The sequence below is a fragment of the Polypterus senegalus genome, chromosome 16 (genome assembly GCF_016835505.1).
Source record: "Polypterus senegalus isolate Bchr_013 chromosome 16, ASM1683550v1, whole genome shotgun sequence".
Taxonomy (NCBI): domain Eukaryota; kingdom Metazoa; phylum Chordata; class Cladistia; order Polypteriformes; family Polypteridae; genus Polypterus; species Polypterus senegalus.
In genome coordinates, this window is record NC_053169.1 from 78,298,933 (window position 1) to 78,319,779 (window position 20,847).

At 41.7% G+C, this 20,847-nt stretch overlaps 1 protein-coding gene across 1 annotated transcript in view; it reads right to left on the minus strand.

Moving 5' to 3' along the window:
* pcsk2 (proprotein convertase subtilisin/kexin type 2) overlaps positions 1-20,847 on the minus strand; it is a 159,586-nt gene that overhangs the window by 30,130 nt on the left and 108,609 nt on the right. The window contains exon 9 of the mRNA XM_039737954.1: positions 4,540-4,755. Within this exon, the coding sequence (XP_039593888.1) occupies positions 4,540-4,755 (216 nt within the window). The remainder of the gene's footprint in view (positions 1-4,539; positions 4,756-20,847) is intronic.

Below are 20,847 nucleotides of genomic sequence, written 5' to 3' on the forward strand. Positions count from 1 at the left end.
GGCAACTGAGCCCTAGCAAAGGAAGAAGAAGACTGTAGGGTCACAACTTCATTGGGTCAGAATGGTCATGGAGTACAGTGATCTTCTTACTTGCTTGTGCTAATCAACATGTACCACTGCCCTGATCAGTGAGTATAACAGCCTTACCTTGAAACTTGTGTCTTCCTTACCCCAATACTGTGTACTCATTAGAACAATTCTGACTTAATCAGGCCATTCAATGAGTAAAATACACACTGTGTTCAAGAGTGCACCACCGTGTACACCTGGACCTGCTTGTAGGAATTTACTTGAATTGAAAGAGTAAGTGCCACAGAAACAGGCACTGTTTCAAATAGGTACTGACTCCATTACTGAGTAGCAGTGTAAATTAAAAAGTCAGGGCTTCAATTCCTGCCACGGGCCCATTACGTGCCTCTCAGTCAATATTTACCTTTTCAGTGCTTCATCTGTGGAAATATCCAAGAATTATTTGCCAGAACATTTGAAACTTATTTTCTCAAGATGAAGTCTGCTTTTTATTTTTTTTGGATGCTGAAGTGTAAGTGGAGTAGCTTTATAAAGATAGTCACGGTGACGTCACATGCTCATCGTCATCATTGAACACATGAACACATTGCCAATCCCACACTAAGCATGGCAAACAGTCGATGAAGGAGATGCTAAAAATAACATTCTAAAAACACCAGGCAATTGATGAAATGTGGATTTTCTTTCTTCAAACTAAAACTTGCATAGATGGTCAACCTTCCATCTCACACTAGCTGGAAGAATTAACATTGTTAAGATGAATATCCTTCCTAAGCTTCTCTTTTTATTTCAAAACATTCCAATATACATCAACAGATCATATTTTAAGAAATTAGATTCAACCATAACCTCATTTATTTGGAATTCAAAACATCCACGTATCCAAAGAGCAACCCTACAAAGACCTAAAGTGGAAGGTGGCATGGCTCTACCTAAGTTTCAATTTTATTACTGGGCAGCAAACATATAAATTATAAAATCCTGGACATGGACACAAATAGATGAACATACACAGGCCTGGCCCGCAATGGAAATAAAATCCTGCAGTACTTCTTTATATTCCTTGCTTTGCACCCCAATAAGTACAAGTCATCGCTAATATACTAACAACCCAATTGTGCTTCACTCACTCAGAATATGGAACCAATATAGGAAGTATTTTAAGATAAAGAATCTTTTATCTGTGGCACCTCTGCACGATAGCCAACTTTTTCCACTCTCTCAACCGTATGCAGTTTTTAATGTCTGGAAAGCATTCAGGATTCAGTCACTTAGAGATCTGTACATAGACAACATCTTTCCATCCTACAACAACATTTATTTATGTAGCACATTTTCATACAAACAGTAGCTCAAAGTGCTTTACATGATGAAGAAAAGAGAAAGAAAAGACAAAGTAAGAATTAGAATAAGACAACACTGATTAACATAGAATAAGAGTAAGGTCTGATGGCCAGGGAGGACAGAAAAAAAAAACTCCAGACGTCTGGAGAGAAAAAATAAAATCTGCAGGGGTTCAAAGGCCACGGGACCACCCAGTCCCCTCTGGGCATTCTACCTAACATAAATGAAACAGTCCTCATTGTATTTAGGGTTCTCTTGGAAGGACTTGATGATGGTGGTCATGTAGACTTCTGGCTTTTAATACATCAATCTACGAACAATTACACTCCAAATTTAACTTTCCAGTAGCACATTTCTTTCACTACCTTCAAATTAGAAACTTTGTTTAACAGAACCTGCCCAATTTTCCTCACCTCCCACCAACCTCTATGCCGGAAAAAATATTGATCAGTCTTGAGGACTCAGACAGCATTTCTATAATATATAAAATCATTTTACAGTCCCTCCCATTCAAAGATCCCAGAGGACAGTGGGAAAAGGATCTCTCACTCAACATATCAGAAAAGGAGTGGAAGGTAGCAATGCAGGGAATCCACTCGAGCTCCATATGCGCAAAGCTTAGAATTATTCGACTCAAAATTATATATCAAGCACATCTCTCTCGTTTATAATTGTCCAAAATGTTTCCAGGGCAAGATCCAATCTGTGAACTTTGCAATTGAGCTCCAGCTTCACTGGGTCACATGTTTTTGGCCTGCACCAAATTAACATCATTCTGGACCAAAATTTTTAAATGCCTATCAGACAGCCTTGGAGTCACAATCCCTCCTAACCCACTAACAGTTGTGTTTGGTGGGCTCATGGAGGGGCTTAAAGTGCAGAAGGACAAACAAACTGTGATTGCCTTCACTACACTACTGGCACGTAGACTTATCTTGTTCAACAGGAAGAATCCTAACTCTCCTATTCTAAGTCTAACTGATGTTATATACCAGTGGTGGCGAACCTATGGCACGCGTGCCAAAGGGGGCACTCAGAGCCCTCTCAGTGGGCACGCCACGCCGAGCACAGAGTTCGTTACTATAAAGTTAGAGGAATGCGGGGCCGGGCTGCTCCCCTCACCGCTCCCCTCTTCACGCGTGCCGGAGGACTTTTCTCACATCACCCGCCCCTCTGCCCAGCAGCCCAATGGGAGCGCTTCCTTCCTCTCCTGTCTGGGGTAAGGCGGGCAGCACACATGCTGCTTGAGAGTGCGGCACGGACTGCAGCCTTTTGAGCCTGTGATTCTCGTGGTGGGGTTGGAGGGGATGTGGTATAGCGGGTCCACAGCTCAAAATTGAAAAGGCCAGTTTTAACAGATAATTGCCACACTCGTGGCTTAAAGGGGTTATGGTAGAGTGGCCGGATCGGTTTCCGGGAGCTTTGTGATGCGGGCAGTCCTCGCTAAGCGCACAGGTGAGGAGTCGTCCGCATCTGTAATTATTGCCGGGAGTTGCTAATCGCCACACCTGATCCACGACCCCGTAATATATAATGGAAGCTTTGGGGGCGGAGCTTAATAGGGAAGACCTGCGTGAAACACTTGAGAGGATCGAAGGGATGACAAAGGACAGCACAGTTAGTTATGAAAATGAAATCCTTAAAGTGTGGAATTCTCTGCCAAATAATCTTAAATCAATGAAGGCACTTGAGATTGCTTTCCTTACTTTGTTTGGAACATCTTATGCTTGTGCGCAGCTGTTTTCAGCTTTGAATTAAATCAAATCTGACACCAGAAACAGACTAACAGATGACCTGAGTGCTGCATGTGTTGCTCTCAAGCTTACAAAGTATGAGCCAAGGTTAGACAAATTATCAGCATGCATACAACAGCAAAAAGCACATTAATTGTTCAAAAGCATACCGAATGCAAACTTTTACCTTTCAACAAAAAGTTGTTTGTATCATTGAAAGCTCTGTTATTATGTTTTTCTTTTAAGACAAAAGATGTTAATGTATGAGTTGCTTTTCTAAACTAAAAGCTCAGTAGATAGACAGACAGACAGAGCATCAGTATTGGCAGTTCAGTCCAATTTACCATCCAGCTGCACTCCCAGGTATTTATAGGTCTGTACCCTCTGCACACACAGTCTCCTCTGATGATCACGGGGTCCATGAGGGGCCTGGGCCGCCTAAAATCCACCACCAGCTCCTTGGTTATGCTGGTGTTCAGTTTTAAGTGGTATTCAGGTTAAATTGCCATGTTGGCACTTTGCGATAAATAAGTGGGTTTTGGATTGCAGTTTGGGCACTTGGTTTCTAAATGGTTCGCCATCACTGTTATATACTATCAGAAATTGGAAAAAAATAAAATTCGCAGTTAGAGAATCTGTACAAAATCTTCTAATCAATAACATTTTAGAATAAGCATTTAAATTGAGGAAGCAGATTCTCTCCTGTCTCTTTTTATTCGATTTATTTTTATTCATTTATTCATTTATCTATTTACTTACTAGCATAAAGTTTTACTCTGCTGGCCTAGCTCTCTTTCTCAGGGGTGCGGGTTGATTTGTTTCAAACTTCTTTTTTTTTTTTTTTTGTAAAACTTGAGTTATGTGCATGGATTGTTATTTGATTTTAATAAAATCAATTAAATTTAAACACTAAAACACTGATGTCCAGTGTGCCACCATTGAATTTTCCCACTAGTCAAATGGTGGCGTGGTGGCACTGCGGTGGCTAAGGATCTGCGCTGGTATCTGGATGGTTGCCAATTCAAATCTGCTTGAAGGGATCCTACTCTGTTGGGCCCTTAACCTGTAAATTGCTCCGGAGTTGCTCTAAAATGGTTGACCCTGCACACTCTGACACCCAAAGGCTCATGCGAAAAGACATTTTCGCCTTGGGAATTAATAAAGTGTATCAAATCAAAATCAAATGGCAGTGGCACTTGTGTTGGTGGCAGGTAGTTTTCACTGTGCTCTATAAGCCATTGCATTGTTGCTTTTAATTCTTCACTTTTCTTTGCTTTTCTAATCCAAATGTTTAACATCATAACCTAATCGTTAAATCTGACAACCAACGATATAGTGTTCCAATAAAATCAAGTTTTAAATATAACAATTCTGCCTGCAACTAATTGCTTTATGGCTTTTATCTGTAAAATTCCAAATAGTCTTGACTCACCACTCCAGCTTCAGGGTTCCTCTTCCTGCCATTACTAAAAGTGGACGCCAGGGTTGAGGAACAGCTCTCATCATACAAGGCAGTTCGGCCATCATTGATAGCTGAATTGATGGAGATGGTCCACATGCTCGAAGCATAGCCATCACAGTTGCAGTCATCATAGCTTCCTCCATCTCCCGAAGCCCACACGTAGATACTTCCCTTGCCACCTCGGCCCTGTGACAGACAACAAAACAATCACGTCACATAATTCAATTCTGCTCAGTTCCCACATGATAGGTCTACAGCCATGTTTCTGTGCCACCCTCTCTATCTATTGCTCCTGCTTACTCGTTCTTTAATGTCATCTGGTACTCTCCCTATGTAGAAAGAACAAATCTTTTCTGTGGCACTGCAATTTTTTCAGAAACCATTAATAAAATTGAATAAGCGCCTAAAATTGAATCAGCATGGCCAACAGAATTAGAAAGTCAATTGCAGGCAATGCTGCTAATTAAAACATTAGCTTCAGATGAACCTCTGAGACAAAGGTCAACCCAGCGGTGCTCAGAAATCATTGTTACTTTTTTTCTTTGCACATTCATAACATTTTACTTCTGCATTATTTATATGGATAATTCACTGCGCCTTGGATGTCTTTCACTTATTTATATATGTACACATCAATAACACATGAACGAAAGAGAGGAAGACTGCTATGGAATTAGGAAAAAAAAATTTTAGGACACCCAATTAGTAACAAAGCAAGAGAGCTTTAGTACAATAAGAGTGCACATCCAATGCAGTTCTGCAGACAAATACAGGATTATGTGAGCCAGCTTCAGGCAAGAGCTCGTACATCCTGACAAGAATAAACTGCAGAGTCTAGTAAAGGTCTTGCTAAAGGCCAAAACACTGTTGTAGCCAGCACAAACACAGCAAGAGCAAGACTTACAGTGAAATGAGAAGCTTTATCTAAAGAAGCTCACAGAAGGCAGTAAAGGTTTAAGATATGCAGACACTAAATGGGAATGCTGAGAGTAACAAGCTCAGATTCAAGGCCTCTCTGGTGCACTATGACGTTAGGTTTGCTGAACAGGATAGCATGAACCTGCCTCAATCCTCAAGCTTTTCAAAGAATCCAAAACTGAGTGAAAACTGCAGTACAAGCAGGCTGTGAAATGCTTCTGTAGAAGACGCCCATCTGTCTCAGCTTTAGTTCCAGGCTGAAGACTCACTACTTTAGTATGGCATACCCTGACTAGAGCTGCTGATTAGCTGTGTCACTGCATCTCTGTTATATTAGTCACTAGCAAAATACCCGCGCTTCGCAGCGGAGAAGTAGTGTGTTAAAGAAGTTATGAAAAAGAAAAGGAAACATTTTAAAAATAACGTAAAATGATTGTCAATGTAATTGTTTTGTCACTGTTATGAGTGTTGCTGTCATATATATATATATATATATATATATATATATATATATACACACACAACACAGACATACACACATAGAAACATATATACATATACATATATACATATAAACATATCACCATATACACATATGTACACATACACATATCTCTATATATATATATACATATACACATCTACATATATATACATATATACACATAGCAACATATATATACACATTGTCAAGGATGCCAGGGGCGATGACCCGGCCGGGACACCTTTAAGGACCAGAAGTGGGCGTGCGCCCATCTGGGATCACGTGGGGGCCGCCACCCTGGTTGCTTTGGAGGCCGCGGGTTGGGGGCTTGGAAGCCCAACCCTGTAGGGGCCCGTGGTCACCGCCAGGGGGCGCCCCGGTGCCTTGGGAGCCCTGGACCTCAGCACTTCCGCCACACCAGGAAGTGCTGGGGGGAAGAGGAGCAAGAACACCCGGAGGACTTCCGGCTACACAGTTGGTGCTTCCGCCACACGAGGGTGTGTCGGCGGAAGCTCCTCAGGAAGCACCTGGAGCCCATCTGGGCGTGCAAAAAAAGGGACCGCCTCCCTCCAGTCGATGGCAAGAGTCGGGTGGAAGAGGACGGAGCTCGGAGGAGAGGAGTGGAGGCGATCAAAAGGACTGAGCAAGGCATTGTTGTGCGGCCAGGACTTTAAGGGGTGATTGGTGCTGCTGCACTGGGTGTTGCACTTTACTTGTACTTTTCCACTTGTAAATAAACACGTGTGTGGTGAAACAACTTGTCTGCCTGTCTGTGTCCGGGCTGTACCCCACAACATACATATACATACATACATACATACACAAACACACATATACATATATACATACATACAGATAAATATACATATTGTAAAAGACTCAGAACTAGGCAGCAAAAAGGTTTGGGGTTTTCCGGCCCCGTATATTGTCGACAATCCACAATTCGGAAAAATAAATCAGGTCAAACAGAGAAAACAAAAACACGTTCATCTGCACGACGCCATGCTAGGCGTCGGCGGCCATTTTATAAAGGAGGAGCCGGAAGTGGAGGAATGCTGGGAAGGAGGCGTGAGGGATGAAGGGACTGCTGACGTCAGGGAAGATGGCGGAGGAAGGGCGGAAGTGGACGTACTGCGGGAAAGGTCCTTATGGCGGAGCGTCTTTAGTTCTGGAAAACAAAGGAGAAACGTTAGTACCCTGCCACTCCCTGCCGGCGAACGTCTTTCGATGTTGTTTAAGGTCCGTCTGCGGCCTCCTACTCGCGCATGCGTGACAATATATACACACATACACATACATATATATATATACACATACATACATACATACACAGACACACATATATATACACACAGATACATATATATACATATATATACACATATATACATATCTACATATATATATATACATACATATATACTGTATATATATCTACATACAGTATATATATACTGTATATAGCAAAATCCCCGCGCTACGCAGCGACGAAGAACCTATATCTATATCTATAGATATATATAAATATATATCTATATCTATATTTCTAGATATCAATCTATATCTATCTATATATATATATATCTATATATATATATCTATATATATATATAATCTATATATCTATATCTATCTATCTATATCGATCTATATCTATATATATATATATATCTCCCTTGGGATGCGAGCAGCTGTTGCTGGGGGTGCCAGAAAATTGTCATCGCGAAGCAGAGCCTTACTGGAAATTTGAGGCATTTGAATTGAAATGGGAGATCAGAGGGTATAACGGTGATGTCAGGAATACATTCAGAGTGTGGCGCTCTGCTGTTTTTTTGTGTAGCTGCCTTCACACAGCTTCTCCGCTGCTTTATAAACGAACGCCATATAAGGCCGTCGTTTCTCCTTGCTTCGCGGTTCTGTACTGTTTTATTGTTCGTTTATTACGATTCTTATAGTTATTGTGTAGCTATTCGAGACTTACTTTACTGTTCAGGTACCTATTTCCTTTATTTAATCCACATCTTGTACACTATTTTTTATTCGTTTATTATGATTATAGATATTTATTGATTCCCTTCTTTAGCTGACTGCCTGCTCATATAAGGCGCTTCGCTGGTTTTTTGTGAAGCAGCCTTTACACAGCTTCTCCGCTGTTTTATACACGAACGACATATAAAGCCATCCTTTTTCCTTGCTTTGCCAAGGAAGCTGCCTTTTTATTTAATCCACGGGTTCTCCGCTGTTTTATTGTTCATTTATTACGATTATTATAGTGCTCTTTATATATCACGTTGTCAGTTCAGCACTCTGGTTGTAATATGACGAAGCTGCGTGAGCTCACTCTTGAGAATGCAACGTATAGTTGTCCAGGAGAAAAGCAATCTTGTCTGAAATCAATGGCAACCTTTTGTAGGGTCAGTCCCTGAGACTTATTACTTCTCATCGCGAAGCTCTTCCTTCTTTTCTACGTACTGCGGTCACAGTCAGTTTATGTGATTACGTGGGAGGCGTGATGATGTCACACGCAGCTCCGCCCCCCACGGCCATCGAGCTAACGTCCATTACAGTATATGGAGAAAAATAGGTTCCAGTTATGACCATTACGCGTAGAATTTCGAAATGAAACCTGCCCAACTTTTGTAAGTAAGCTGTAAGGAATGAGCCTGCCAAATTTCAGCCTTCTAACTACACGGGAAGTTGGAGAATTAGTGGTGAGTGAGTGAGTGAGTGAGTGAGTGAGTCAGTGAGGGCTTTGCCTTTTATTAGTATAGATTTGTGCAATAAAATAATACAATATTAATAAACTATTACCAACCCAACTCTGTTCTGTTTCTCTACTCCAGTGTTTCTCAATATTTAAGTATTTGCAACCCGAGTTTTCATAACAGTTTTAATCGCCCCCCCAACATTTTTTTGAAATGCATATTTTATTATACCTACTTAACTTTTATCGACATTTATCTAACTCTATATTTATTGTTCTAGTATCAGAATGTAGTTTAAGTTAATTTGTTTTGTTTTCAACAGATGTTTTTTTCATATTTTTGATTCTTGTTTTCTTTTTTCACATCTTCGCGCCCCCCTTTTTATTACTTTGTGCCCCCCAAGGATGGCCTGCCCCACAGGTTGAGAACCACTGCTCTACTCTGTTTGCTAATGCGGCACTTGGTTCCACTGCTCTACTGCCAAGCTGTTCTTCTGCCCATCGAAAACGTCATCTCATATATTGGAAGCACATAACATGAAAATGTTCTTTCATCAGATTAGACAGCCCGGCACAGACTCTGGTATACAGCACCCAGGAGAGTTTGGGCAGCCACCTGGCTAAGGTGTTCACGACTCTGACTATGTGTAACATTGTCTTTGATGTTCCTTGTTCACAATTTTTTTAAGGTTTATTTTCTCTAGGGATGTTGCTGACTGGGGTTTTTTGTTTTCCTCCTCCCCATTGTCAAGTGGCCATAGTCAGTCAGTTATTTCCTAACCTACTTAGTCCTGAACAGGGTCACGGGGGTCTGCTGGAGCCTATCTCAGCTAGCATAGGGCGCTAGGCAGGGAATAAACTCTGGACAGGGTGCCAGTCCATCCAAGGGCACACACACACACACACCCACACCAATCACACACTAGGGCCAATTTAGAAATGGCAATTCACCTAACCTGCTTGTCTTTGGGCTGTGGGAGGAAACCCACACAGACACAGGGAGAATTTCAATGACTAATTGTTGGACAGATATGGATGGTTTCCATTAATATGTCAGAACTGGACTAGGCATACCATGAAGGTCATGAATGTGATTAATGAAATGAGTAAAACATCAGAGCACTACGGTCAGAACTTGGAATGTAGGATTATTGACAATTAGGGTAATAGAAATTGTGCAATGGTAGCAATGCTGCCTCGCAGTTAGGAGACCTGGATTCACTTCCCTGGTCCTCCCTGCGTGGAGTTTGCATGTTCTCACCGTGTCCGCATGGGTTTCCTCCCACAGTCCAAAGAAATGCAGGTTAGGTGTATTGGCGATTCTAAATTGGCCTTGGTGTGTTTGTGTGTCCTGCGGTGGGTTGGCACCCTGCCTGGGATTGGTTCCTGCCTTGTGCCCTGTGTTGGCTGGGATTGGCTCCAGCAGACCCCTGTGACCCTGTATTTGGATTCAGCGGGTTGGAGAATGGATGGATATTTTAGCTAAGAGAGGGACATGAAACAAAATGGAAGTCATTATGTCCTAGGGAACTAGGGAATGTTTTTAAAATGTATTATTGTGGATCACAAATCAAAGAACTGATGAGAGAAGTTAGGAGGGTCAATTAGTTAACATAAGATTATTATTGGGAAATTACAATGTGAAGATAATATCAGCATCTACACCTCAGTTGGGATGTTGAGAAGAAGAGAAGGAGACATTTAGAGTGAGAACCAGGAAGGGAGATTCAGAGAGTAAGGAATGGCAAGAGCTAATTTTCCTTAGGGAAGAAATGATGGTAAGACTGGGTGAGAGGAGTGGTGCTTATGGGGGATGAACATGGTGGATATGGAGCTGTAAAAAGAAATGAGGAGAGAGAATATGCTTTTGAAATGGCACAATCACAGATGCAAGGCCTCAACGTGCACTATGGTCCACTGTGGTGCTAGGTATGCTGAAGGAGAGCGTGATCCTGCCGTACCCTCATACATCAAGCTTTTCAAAGCATACAAAATGAGTTAAAAGACTGCAGTACAAGCTGCCATGTTGTTCTGAAAGTTAGATACAGAACAATCTACCAACATGATAGCTGTGCAGAATGAATAAAAAGGCAGCGCTGCTGGGCTTGTCACACTCTAGTGGGGATACCATCTGGCTTTATCATTACTTGACAGGTTCTATGCTTTTTTTCACACACTAATCACTATATTAAATCATTGATTAGTCTCAATTTGTTTAATTGAACTCATTGCACTTCCATGATGGCTGAAAAGGTATGCTGTGACTTTGAGTAGTGCTGGTTTAAATAGCACTCCTAGGCTCCTAGGGTTCCTGTGGATGCTGAGGGGTAACAGACAGAGTTGTGCCTGGCCAGGACAGGGAGTCAGAGAAGGACTTACACTGAGCAGGGCTAGACAAATGTGAAAGAGAAGCACTGGAAAATAAAGAAAGACTGACCCTGATTGGCTTTTCCTTGGAGTTTATTTTATATACACAAATGTCTAAAAGCTGCTGACACCCTCAGTGAATGGCTTACAGTGTTTCTGTCTTTGGTAAAATCCATCATAAAAGCACATTTACTTGCAGTTAACTACTTACTGAGCTCGCCCATCACCGTGATAACACTATTTTATAAAGTTTTTGATGGTTGCCTTCCAGTTTACAAGGAAAGGGCTAATAATTTGCATTGAGGAATTTCAACAGGGAGAAATCTGCTTAAATACAGACGATTAATTTTCTGAACTGTTTCTTGAACCTGTGACGGACAGCCGGGTCCCATGCCCGGCCGGGACGCCTCTGCTGCATATGTCCCGGGGGAGCCACCATGGACAGTGAAATGCCTCCCCCGGGGGCAGCCTCCCTGGCCGTGGGTCCTTCCTCAGTCATGGACATGGAGTCCACCACAGCCCGGTTGGGAGATAGGGTGGCCGCTAGGGGGGGCTGCGGAGAGCCAGCCGCCACATTAGACGACTTACCAGGCCCACCCGGAGGTGCAATTAAGACCAGCTGGTCAGGCACCTGGAGCACTTCCGGGTGGGCTATAAAGCGGGCCAACCTCCCTTCATTCTTGGCCAGAATCGGGAGGAAGAGGACGAGGTTGCCTGGGAGGAGTGGTGGTGCCAGAAAGGCTTGTTTATAGTTTGTGTTTTGTGCTTGAGACTGTGTATTGCCTGTGGGTCACGGGGAAGACGTGCGCCCACGGGGAAGAAAAACAATAAAGCCTGTGTGTTTTGTACACGTGCCTCTGCGTGGTCTGTGCTATATAGCGCCTTTTACAAATCTCATAGTCCAATGCTTTAGTGAGGTAAGGCAGAGGTCCGTGGTGGTGCAAATTTATAGAATAAAAACAATGTGCTCAGGCTCAGTGGGTGCAGGTGCATTTTGATGTCAAGCCGAGTGGCCCTGAAATCATAAATGGGGAAATTGGCTGTTCACATCTGCACAGCTTCCTGTTCTGTGGTTTATAAGACTGAGCTCACCTGCAAAGGTGCCTGACCAAGATAGATGAACAAAAGGAGCAAAAAATGATAAATAAAGTAAGTGAGAGGATTAAATGTGAAGCAGTGTTGAAAGAAGGCGGCAAAGCAGTTGGGGAAACCCTGAAAAGGAAGGACCAGAACATCACCTACTACACAGCTGAGAGCAGAGGTGATAGAAGGCTCCTAGGGTTCCCGTGGATAGATAGACAAAGCAAGGTCCATAAAGACGTGGTTGGATGAGTTTGGTGTGAAAGAACTTGATTGGCTTGCACAGAGCCCTGACCTCAACCCCATCAAACCCCTTTGGGATGAACTGGAATGGAGACTGCGAGCCAGGCCTTCTCATCCAACATCAGTGCCTGACCTAATAAACGCTCTACAGAATGAAAGGGCACAGATCCCCATAGAAACACTCCAAAATCTTGTGGAAAGCCTTCCAAGAAGAGTGAAAGCTGTTATAACTGCAAAGTGGGGACAACTCCATATTAAAGCCTATGTATTTGAATGCAGTGTCATTAAAGTCCCTATTGGTGTAATGGTCAGGTGTTCCAATACTTTTGTCTATATAGTATAGGTGAAAGGCACTATATAATAGATAGATAGATAGATAGATAGATAGATAGATAGATAGATAGATAGAAAGGCACTATATGATAGATAGATAGATAGATAGATAGATAGAAAGGCACTATATGATAGATAGATAGATAGATAGATAGATAGATAGATAGATAGATAGATAGATAGATAGATAGATAGATAGATAGATAGATAGATAGATAGATAGATAGATAGATAGATAGATAGATAGATAGATAGATAGATAGATAGATAGATAGATAGATAGATAGATAGATACTTTATTAATCCCAAGGGGAAATTCAAATAATCCAGCAGCAGCATACTGTTACACAAAAAAAAAATGAATGCTGAGGGGTAACAGACAGAGCTGTGCCTGGCCAGGACAGGGAGTCAGAGAAGGACTTACACTGAGCAGGGCTAGACAAATGTGAAAGAGAAGCACTGGAGAATAAAGAAAGACTGATCCTGATTGGCTTTTCCTTGGAGTTTATTTTATCTATTTATTGGATTTTAAATTCTCCACAGAGCACTTGTTTTTATGGGATTATTTATTTATTGAATCTGCACTGCACTACTGAATATTGATTTGTTGTGAATAAAAGCACAAAGTACTCTTGCATCTATTCTTGTTGTGTCCTTATTGTCCAGTCTGTCCTCTTTTTAATTACTGTTGATATCCTGGGTTCAAGGAGGTAATGCAAGCTGTGGGAAACTCGGGCATCACTAATGCATTCATTTTTATTCTAAAGACAACCAACTCAAACTTCCTAAAAAACTCTTTTTATTCACACAATTTGGTGCTTTCAAGAAAGGCTACCGGGTCGCCAACATTAGGGCAAGTCAACAAAGCTGACCTTCCCTTCAGAGTTTCAAGACGTAGACTACCATCTGCAGATTCACACAGAAATGTCACCCATACAGTGCTTGGCTTGTTGGCACAGTGGAATGGGGTCACGCAGGTAGGACCCCGATGATCATTTTTAGTTATTGTCATCTAATAGATTCATTCAGGCGCTTTTAACATAAACAGCATCAAGTCTGAAGTTCACAAAGATGTGGAAGAATGGTTTCCGATATTTAATAGTCTTCTGTCCTCCTCACATGCCTTTAAAAACAAATTTGACAGACATTTAGAAAATAAAACATTAAGAATTAAGTATGCACCCTAAAAACGTCTACTATGAAATAGCCCACTGTTTGTGTAGATGTGAATGTTCTAAGGTTTTCTCTGGATACTCTGGATTTTTCTACTACATCTCAAAGAAAGGTATTGATTGTTTACATCTTGTGCCCTCCATATTGTTCTTTTCTCTTTTGCTTTCTATGTCATATCCATTTTCAGTTAATAAAATGCACATACAGCATATACTGTACAACTCACTTATGACTACAGAGAAGGTGGGCTTGAATCTAATTGAGAGTCATTACATCTTTCTCTCTGCCAGGCCCTGAAAGTCATCTGATAAGAGCCTCATTATAGATTGTTGAAGAGAAGGAGACAAACGATGATATGAAAGTGCTAAAGGCAGATATTTAAAGAAGTTATTTTATGTATGTTAGAATGATATGCTTGCTTTACCTTTGAGGAAAGGTTTCAAAAGAGCATACATACAGCAAAGGAGCAAATACGCTTTAACTGCCCATCCTGTCGGTCTCATGGTGTTGTTCAGAGATTCGGTTTTGGTGCTTTACTCATTATTATTGGTATGTTTCCTCCCTGTGCCATTATCAGATGTTGACAATGCTATGCTGATGATACTCAGGTCCAGAGGTTGCCTTAGGGGTGTGTGGGGCCTCGGGCTGACCAACCCCACAAGGGGCTGGTTACGGCAAACGTTGTTACCGGTATGTGTGGACTGTATAAACGTGCACGCGAATTTAATAAAAATAATGTTAACATACACCGGATTTTCTCATTACAGCATTCAGCTAAATTTTTGCAAGATAACACTTTATCAAAATATTACTTGAGAATATAACTTAACAAATCTGCTCGAACGGAACACGCAGACCTCAAAATTGGGGCCCCCTTAGGCGAGGGGCATGGGGCAGTCGTCTCACTTGCCACCCCCAAACGCCACTCTTGCTCATGTCTATCTACATAGAGGACCCACATAAACCTTACCACCCCTTGCACTGGCTGCCTGACTGGCTGATATAAAACAAATTATTGACCGATAACTTATCAGACTAAATAGTGATCATCTCATCCCCACATGGTGTAATGAAAATGAACAATCTTTCTTTGACTTTCCCAGGTCTTCACAAGTCAAAAGTTTTGGTGTCATTCTTGATCCCTCCATCTCCGACAGGATGGATAGTTAAAGCATATTTTCTCTTTTGCTGTTGTGATGGATGGCCGGCCATTTATCCCGGCCAATAGCCCCAAGCCGCCAGGTGGAGCCCTCCTTGCAGCGTGGAGGTCCCCAGAAGACCAGCAGGGCATCATGGACATTGGAGTTTTTATGCAAAGCCCTGCTGGATGCCGTGGGGGCCACAGGAGGAGCTGCAGGGAGGACCGAGGGCTTCTTCGTGCCCTGTGACCCGGAGGTTCGTCACAGGAAGAGCGACGGACTTCCAGGTTGAAGAAAGGGACTATTTACCCTGACCTGGAAGGAATAAGGACTTGTGAACTATTGGGCAGAAACACTTCTGGGTCAGGAGTATAAAAGGACTATGGGAACTCCCAGACAACGAGCTGAGCTGGGTGGAAGGGTGGCAATGCATCTGGGAGCTGGAGGATTGGTTTATTTGAGAATTGTTGATTTATATGAGTATTGTGGTGGAGAGTGTGCTTTGTGCACTATGGAAGAAAAATAAAGTCAACATTTGGACTTTTACCTGGTGTCTGGAGTCGTGGACAGGGGTTCAAGGGAGCGAGATCGCCCCCTATCGTTCACACTGTATATATGCTCTTTTATATATCTTTATATATCAGAATGTCTGACATCTTATACAGTAGAGTCCCGCTAATCCAAACTAATTGGGACCGAACCCTGTTCGGATTAGCGAAAATTCGGATTAGGCAGAGTTTTGTCAAATAATGCCATATATTGACTTTATGAGGCATATTAAGCGTCTGATGTGTCAAGAATTAAAGGTAAGAAATTACGTATTCTAGTACACTGCAATTTAAACTGCACTGTAGTGTGACTGTGATCGGAGGTAAAATCGATATGACGGGCGGTACGTGAGTAGTAGCAGAAGGGCAGTGACCTAGACCCCCCGCCTAGACCTACGCATTCCTCTTGATTTCCGTTCCCACTCTATGAGTCACTGAGTCAGTGTGCCACCTGCTACTGAGTGATGTGTTTTGTGCAATGTTATTGTTCGTGTGCGCGCACTTGCCCTGTGTTTTGTGAGTCCTTGTGAGTGGTGTGTAGTGTGGTTTCTTTACATTCTGTGCTTGTCCATGCTGTTAATCATCATGGCAAGCAAACATAAACATAACTCGTGTACATTAAAAGAAAAACTGGAAGTGTTGAAAAGACTTGACAAGGGTGAAAGTGCCACTCAGTTATCGAAGGAATTTGGTGTCGGGAAAGCAACAATTTCCGATTGGAAAAAGAACAGAGTGAACACAAGTGAAAAAAACGATTGAAAAACGTAGCAAGACGACAGTGTCTTCTTAGGAAAAATTGGACGAAGCACTTTTCTTATGGTTTACACAAGAAAGACAGAAAGGAATTCCTATCACTGGCCCTCTAATTCAAGAAAAGGCGCTTCAATTGAACAAGCTCATGGACGGTGACGTATCATTTACGGCTAGTTGTGGTTTCTTAGACCGATGGAAGAAAAGACACGGAATCAGGCAGCTTACAATAACTGGGGAGAAATTGTCAGCGGACAACGAAGCAGCTGTTGAATACCTTGAGGAGTTCAAATGCATCATTTCTTCCTGCTCGCCCCAGCAGGTTTACAACGCAGATGAGACAGGACTTAACTTTAAAGCATTGCCTACCAAAAGCCTTGTGGCAGCTGTGCAGGGCACGTCAGCTGATCTCGATGCAGACGACAGTGAGGAGGAAGGGGACGCGCCGACTGATGTTGTTCCCTTGATCTCGCTTTGCGCTACATTGAGCAACACGCCGATGCAACCCCAACAGATGTTATGTTTATGCGGCGTTGGCGAAACATTGCTTCTTCAAGCCGTTTTAGTTCATTGCGTCAGAAGAAAATCACTGACTTTATCTCTGAGATAATGGTTTGCTTTTTATGTTTTGTGTAAATGCTGTACAGAACATGGATTCTACATATGTGAGTAAATTCAAACTTGTTTCAATTTTAAGTAAGGCTGTATTTTGGATTTTTAGTTAGACAGCGAAATTGAAAAATTATAAGTTTCTTAAATGTACATTGAACGTACGACATAACTTGAAAAAACTTGTTTTCTTTACTTTTCCCAGTTCAGAAATTTTATAATAATTAATTTTTTCCCTAGTCCTGTTTGGATTAGGCGGATTTTCGGACTATCGGGGTTCGGATTAGCGGGACTCTACTGTATTCCAAATCGTAACCTCAGATCCTCAAATGAGTGTCTCCTTAGAATTCCAAGAGCAAAACTTAAAAGAAGTGGTGAGGCGGCCCTTCTGCTGCTATGCACCTAAAATCTGGAATAGCCTGCCAATAGGAATTCGCCAGGCTGATACAGTAGAGCACTTTAAAACACTGCTGAAAACACATTACTTTAACATGGCCTTCTCATAACTTCACTGTAATTTAATCCTGATACTCTGTATGTTCATTTCATCATAATAACTATTCATGGTGGCTCTAAAATCCGTACTGACCCCAACTCTCTCTTCTGTTTCTTTTTCTGGTGTCCTTTTGGTGGTGGCCTACTCAAAGCACCGTGATGTTCCAACAATGATGGATGGATCAAAAGCCAGAAGTCTGCATGACCATCATCACCAAGTCCGTCCGTGAGAACCCTAAATACAAAGAGGACTGTTTCATTTATGTTAGGTAGAATACCCAGAGGGGACTGGGCGGTCGCGTGGCCTGGAACCCCTGCAGATTTTATTTTTTTCTCCAGCCGTCTGGGTTTTGTTTTCTGTCCACCCTGGCCATCGGACCTTACTCTTTTTCTATGTTAACTAATATTGTCTTATTTTAATTTCTTATTTTGTCTTTTATTTTTCTTCATTATGTAAAGCACTTTGAGCTACTCTTTTGTATGAAAATGTGCTACATAAATAAATGTTGTTGCTGTTGTTTTGAACCACATATCAATAACATCACTAGGGCAGTTTTTTGTCATCTCAGTCCAGCACGGTTGCCCTCTGGAGTAAAAGGATTGCTTCAGCTTCTGTTGCGGCCACACCAATCAGCTATGGGTTCGAGCTGTAGCATAGTGAGAGAAGAGCAACTATTTAAGGTGTTACATCTGTTTCTATAGGGTGGAACAGAGATTGTGTCATTGGCTTCTTCAGTACACATACAGTAAGCCCATCGTCTTGAATGCCCACTGGTATAAAGTTCTCTCTATCAAATTTATTTATTTTATTTTAATTATTTTTATTTTTTTATTTTAATTTTTTAATTTTTTTTCATTTTTATTACTATTTAATTGAATATTGTTTCTTTGTATCAGTATACTGCTGCTGGATTATGTGAATTTCCCCTTGGGATTAATAAAGTATCTATCTATCTATCTATCTATCTATCTATCTATCTATCTATCTATCTATCTATCTATCTATCTTATTCATCCATTGTTCAGAACTTGAGTCCTTAGAGAAAGATGTCACTGGCTGCTACATGTTCTGGTATTGACCATCTTTTCAGACATGGCTCAAGATGTTGCATTTCAGAGGGAGGCCAAACAGACTTTTAGCTGCCGATAAGAGTGTTTGGCAACAGTTTGTTAGGGTAAGACTCGAGTTCCAGCCTAGTAAAATGGATAATCCCAGTCTATCCCACAGTAGTGTCCTTGGATATTTTAAAAGGCCCTTTAAAGAAAATGTATTCTTACTTTTTAATATTGACTAAAGGCAGGCATGTTAGGTTATTGAGTGTCTGTACATGTGTTCTCCATCCCTTCCTAGACTGAGCCTGTCTAGAACTTTAAGCCTGAATTAGGCAGGTCAGTAAATGGATGGAGCTAAAGGCCCAATATTAAAAATAATGCTGTTGTTCTGCACTCCTACACATGAATGGTTCTCTCCAGATGGGCCATGTTACATTAACAGATGCACTTTAATACAACAGATTCTAATGTGGAATGACATGGTGGTGCAGTGAATAGCACTGTCAAATCATGGACTTGTCATGGTCGTGGTTTCAAATCCCATGACCAGGCATTATCTGTATGGATGTGGTCTGCTTCTGTTTCCTCACGCGACACAATAAATACCCACTGGACTCCCAGATCATGAAGTTGGGTCCACAACCTTGTAGAAAGCAACTGTCTTTAGATTGTCAGTCACAAGGAGAACTCTCCGGGGGACTAATCTGGATTAAGCAGATTTAAGAGAGTTATTTTGTATTTATTTTATATTATACTGTATGGTATGCATTGTAATAGGAGGCAACGCTTTTCCCATCCAGGAAAGGGGATGCCTTCCATCCCAGCTGAGACATCAGCCCAATGTTGTTTCCTAATAGAGTATATACTTCTTCATAGCAAGACATCTAATTTTCCTGGGTGAATAAAAGGTGTCTGCCCTTCCAAACCCATCTTCATCCGCTGAGAGGCATAAATGATGTAAACTCTCACCCCATGAGAGCTGCAGCCTTCAAAGTGAATTGGCCTATTTTTACTTTCTCAGCCTGACCGCCTGGTGCCCTCGTGGGCACGTCAATACTTCTAACTGGGGATCTACTGCTCTTAAGGGGAATATAATTAAATGAATCTTCCAAACCGTAACAATCATTTTGTACATTTGGCAGATGCGTGACGCAGTGTGAGGAGTGCTGCTGCCAAGCAACGTCTCCCAGTTCCTGGGTCTTCGTGACGTTTTAGTGGGCTGCTCTTTCTGTTTATTAAGAGGAGCAGCCGCACCAACAAACAGCAGCCAGCCAAAGACGAAAAACTGAAATTGGGAGCACAAGGTATCCTGTAGAAATATTCATGAGCAGCTGTTTGATTACCTCTTATTTAAATCTAATGAGAGGATAATAAGAGCAGTCACTCTCCTCAAAGTCAGAGCCACGACTAATGTTCATAAAGAGTGTCTGGCATCACGGACGGCTAACGACTGCTTTGGACAACAATCAAGCTTCAGACAATTTTTATACTTGCGTTCGTTCCAAATGCCAAAAAACATTTGCATTCATTTTCAAATCATACTTGCTTATAAAGGAATTCAAATAAAGGGATTATATAAAGGAATTCAAATTTCATTGCCCCCAACAACATTGAATGATTTAATGTGGCTTTCTTGACACTGATCAACAGAAAAAGACACTGTAATGTCAAAGTGAAAACAGAGCTCTGCAAAGCAATCTAAATTAATTACAAAAATAAAACAAAAAAAATATCTGAGTAAATATTAAATATAAGTATTCACCCCTTCAAGTCAGTCTTTAGCAGATGCACCTTTGGCAGCCATGGCATCCTTGAATCAGATCTGTCGTCCCTCTCTAATCGCTTTCCACAAATGGACTCTGATTGTTTTTCCTTCAATTTGCAAAACTGCTCAAGCTCTGTCACGTGGCTTAGGGATTGTGAGTGGCCACAACTTTTCAGTTGGATTGCCTACTCCAGGACATTAACGTTGTTGTTTTTGAGCCATTCCTGTGTAGCTTTGGCTTTATGCTTTGGGGTTGTTATCTTCTCCCAGGGTACAGGTTTCTGAGACTGCATCAGGTTTTCCGCCAGGATTTCAATGAATTCCACTGCTTTCATTGCCCCCTCTACTCTCACAAGCCGTTCTGGGCCCAATACAGAGAATCATCCCCATGCAGTATGCTGCTGCTACCCCCATAAGACAGTGTGGTCTTGATAATGAGCTGTGTTTGGCTTATTACGAACATGGCATTTAGTCTGAAGGGCAAAACGCTCAATTGGGATCTCATCAGACTGTAGAACCTTCTTCCAGCAGACTTCAGAGTCTCTCAGTTGCTTTTTGACAAAATCTAGCCAAGATGTCATTTAACTGTGGCTTTCTCTTCACCACTTTCCCATAAA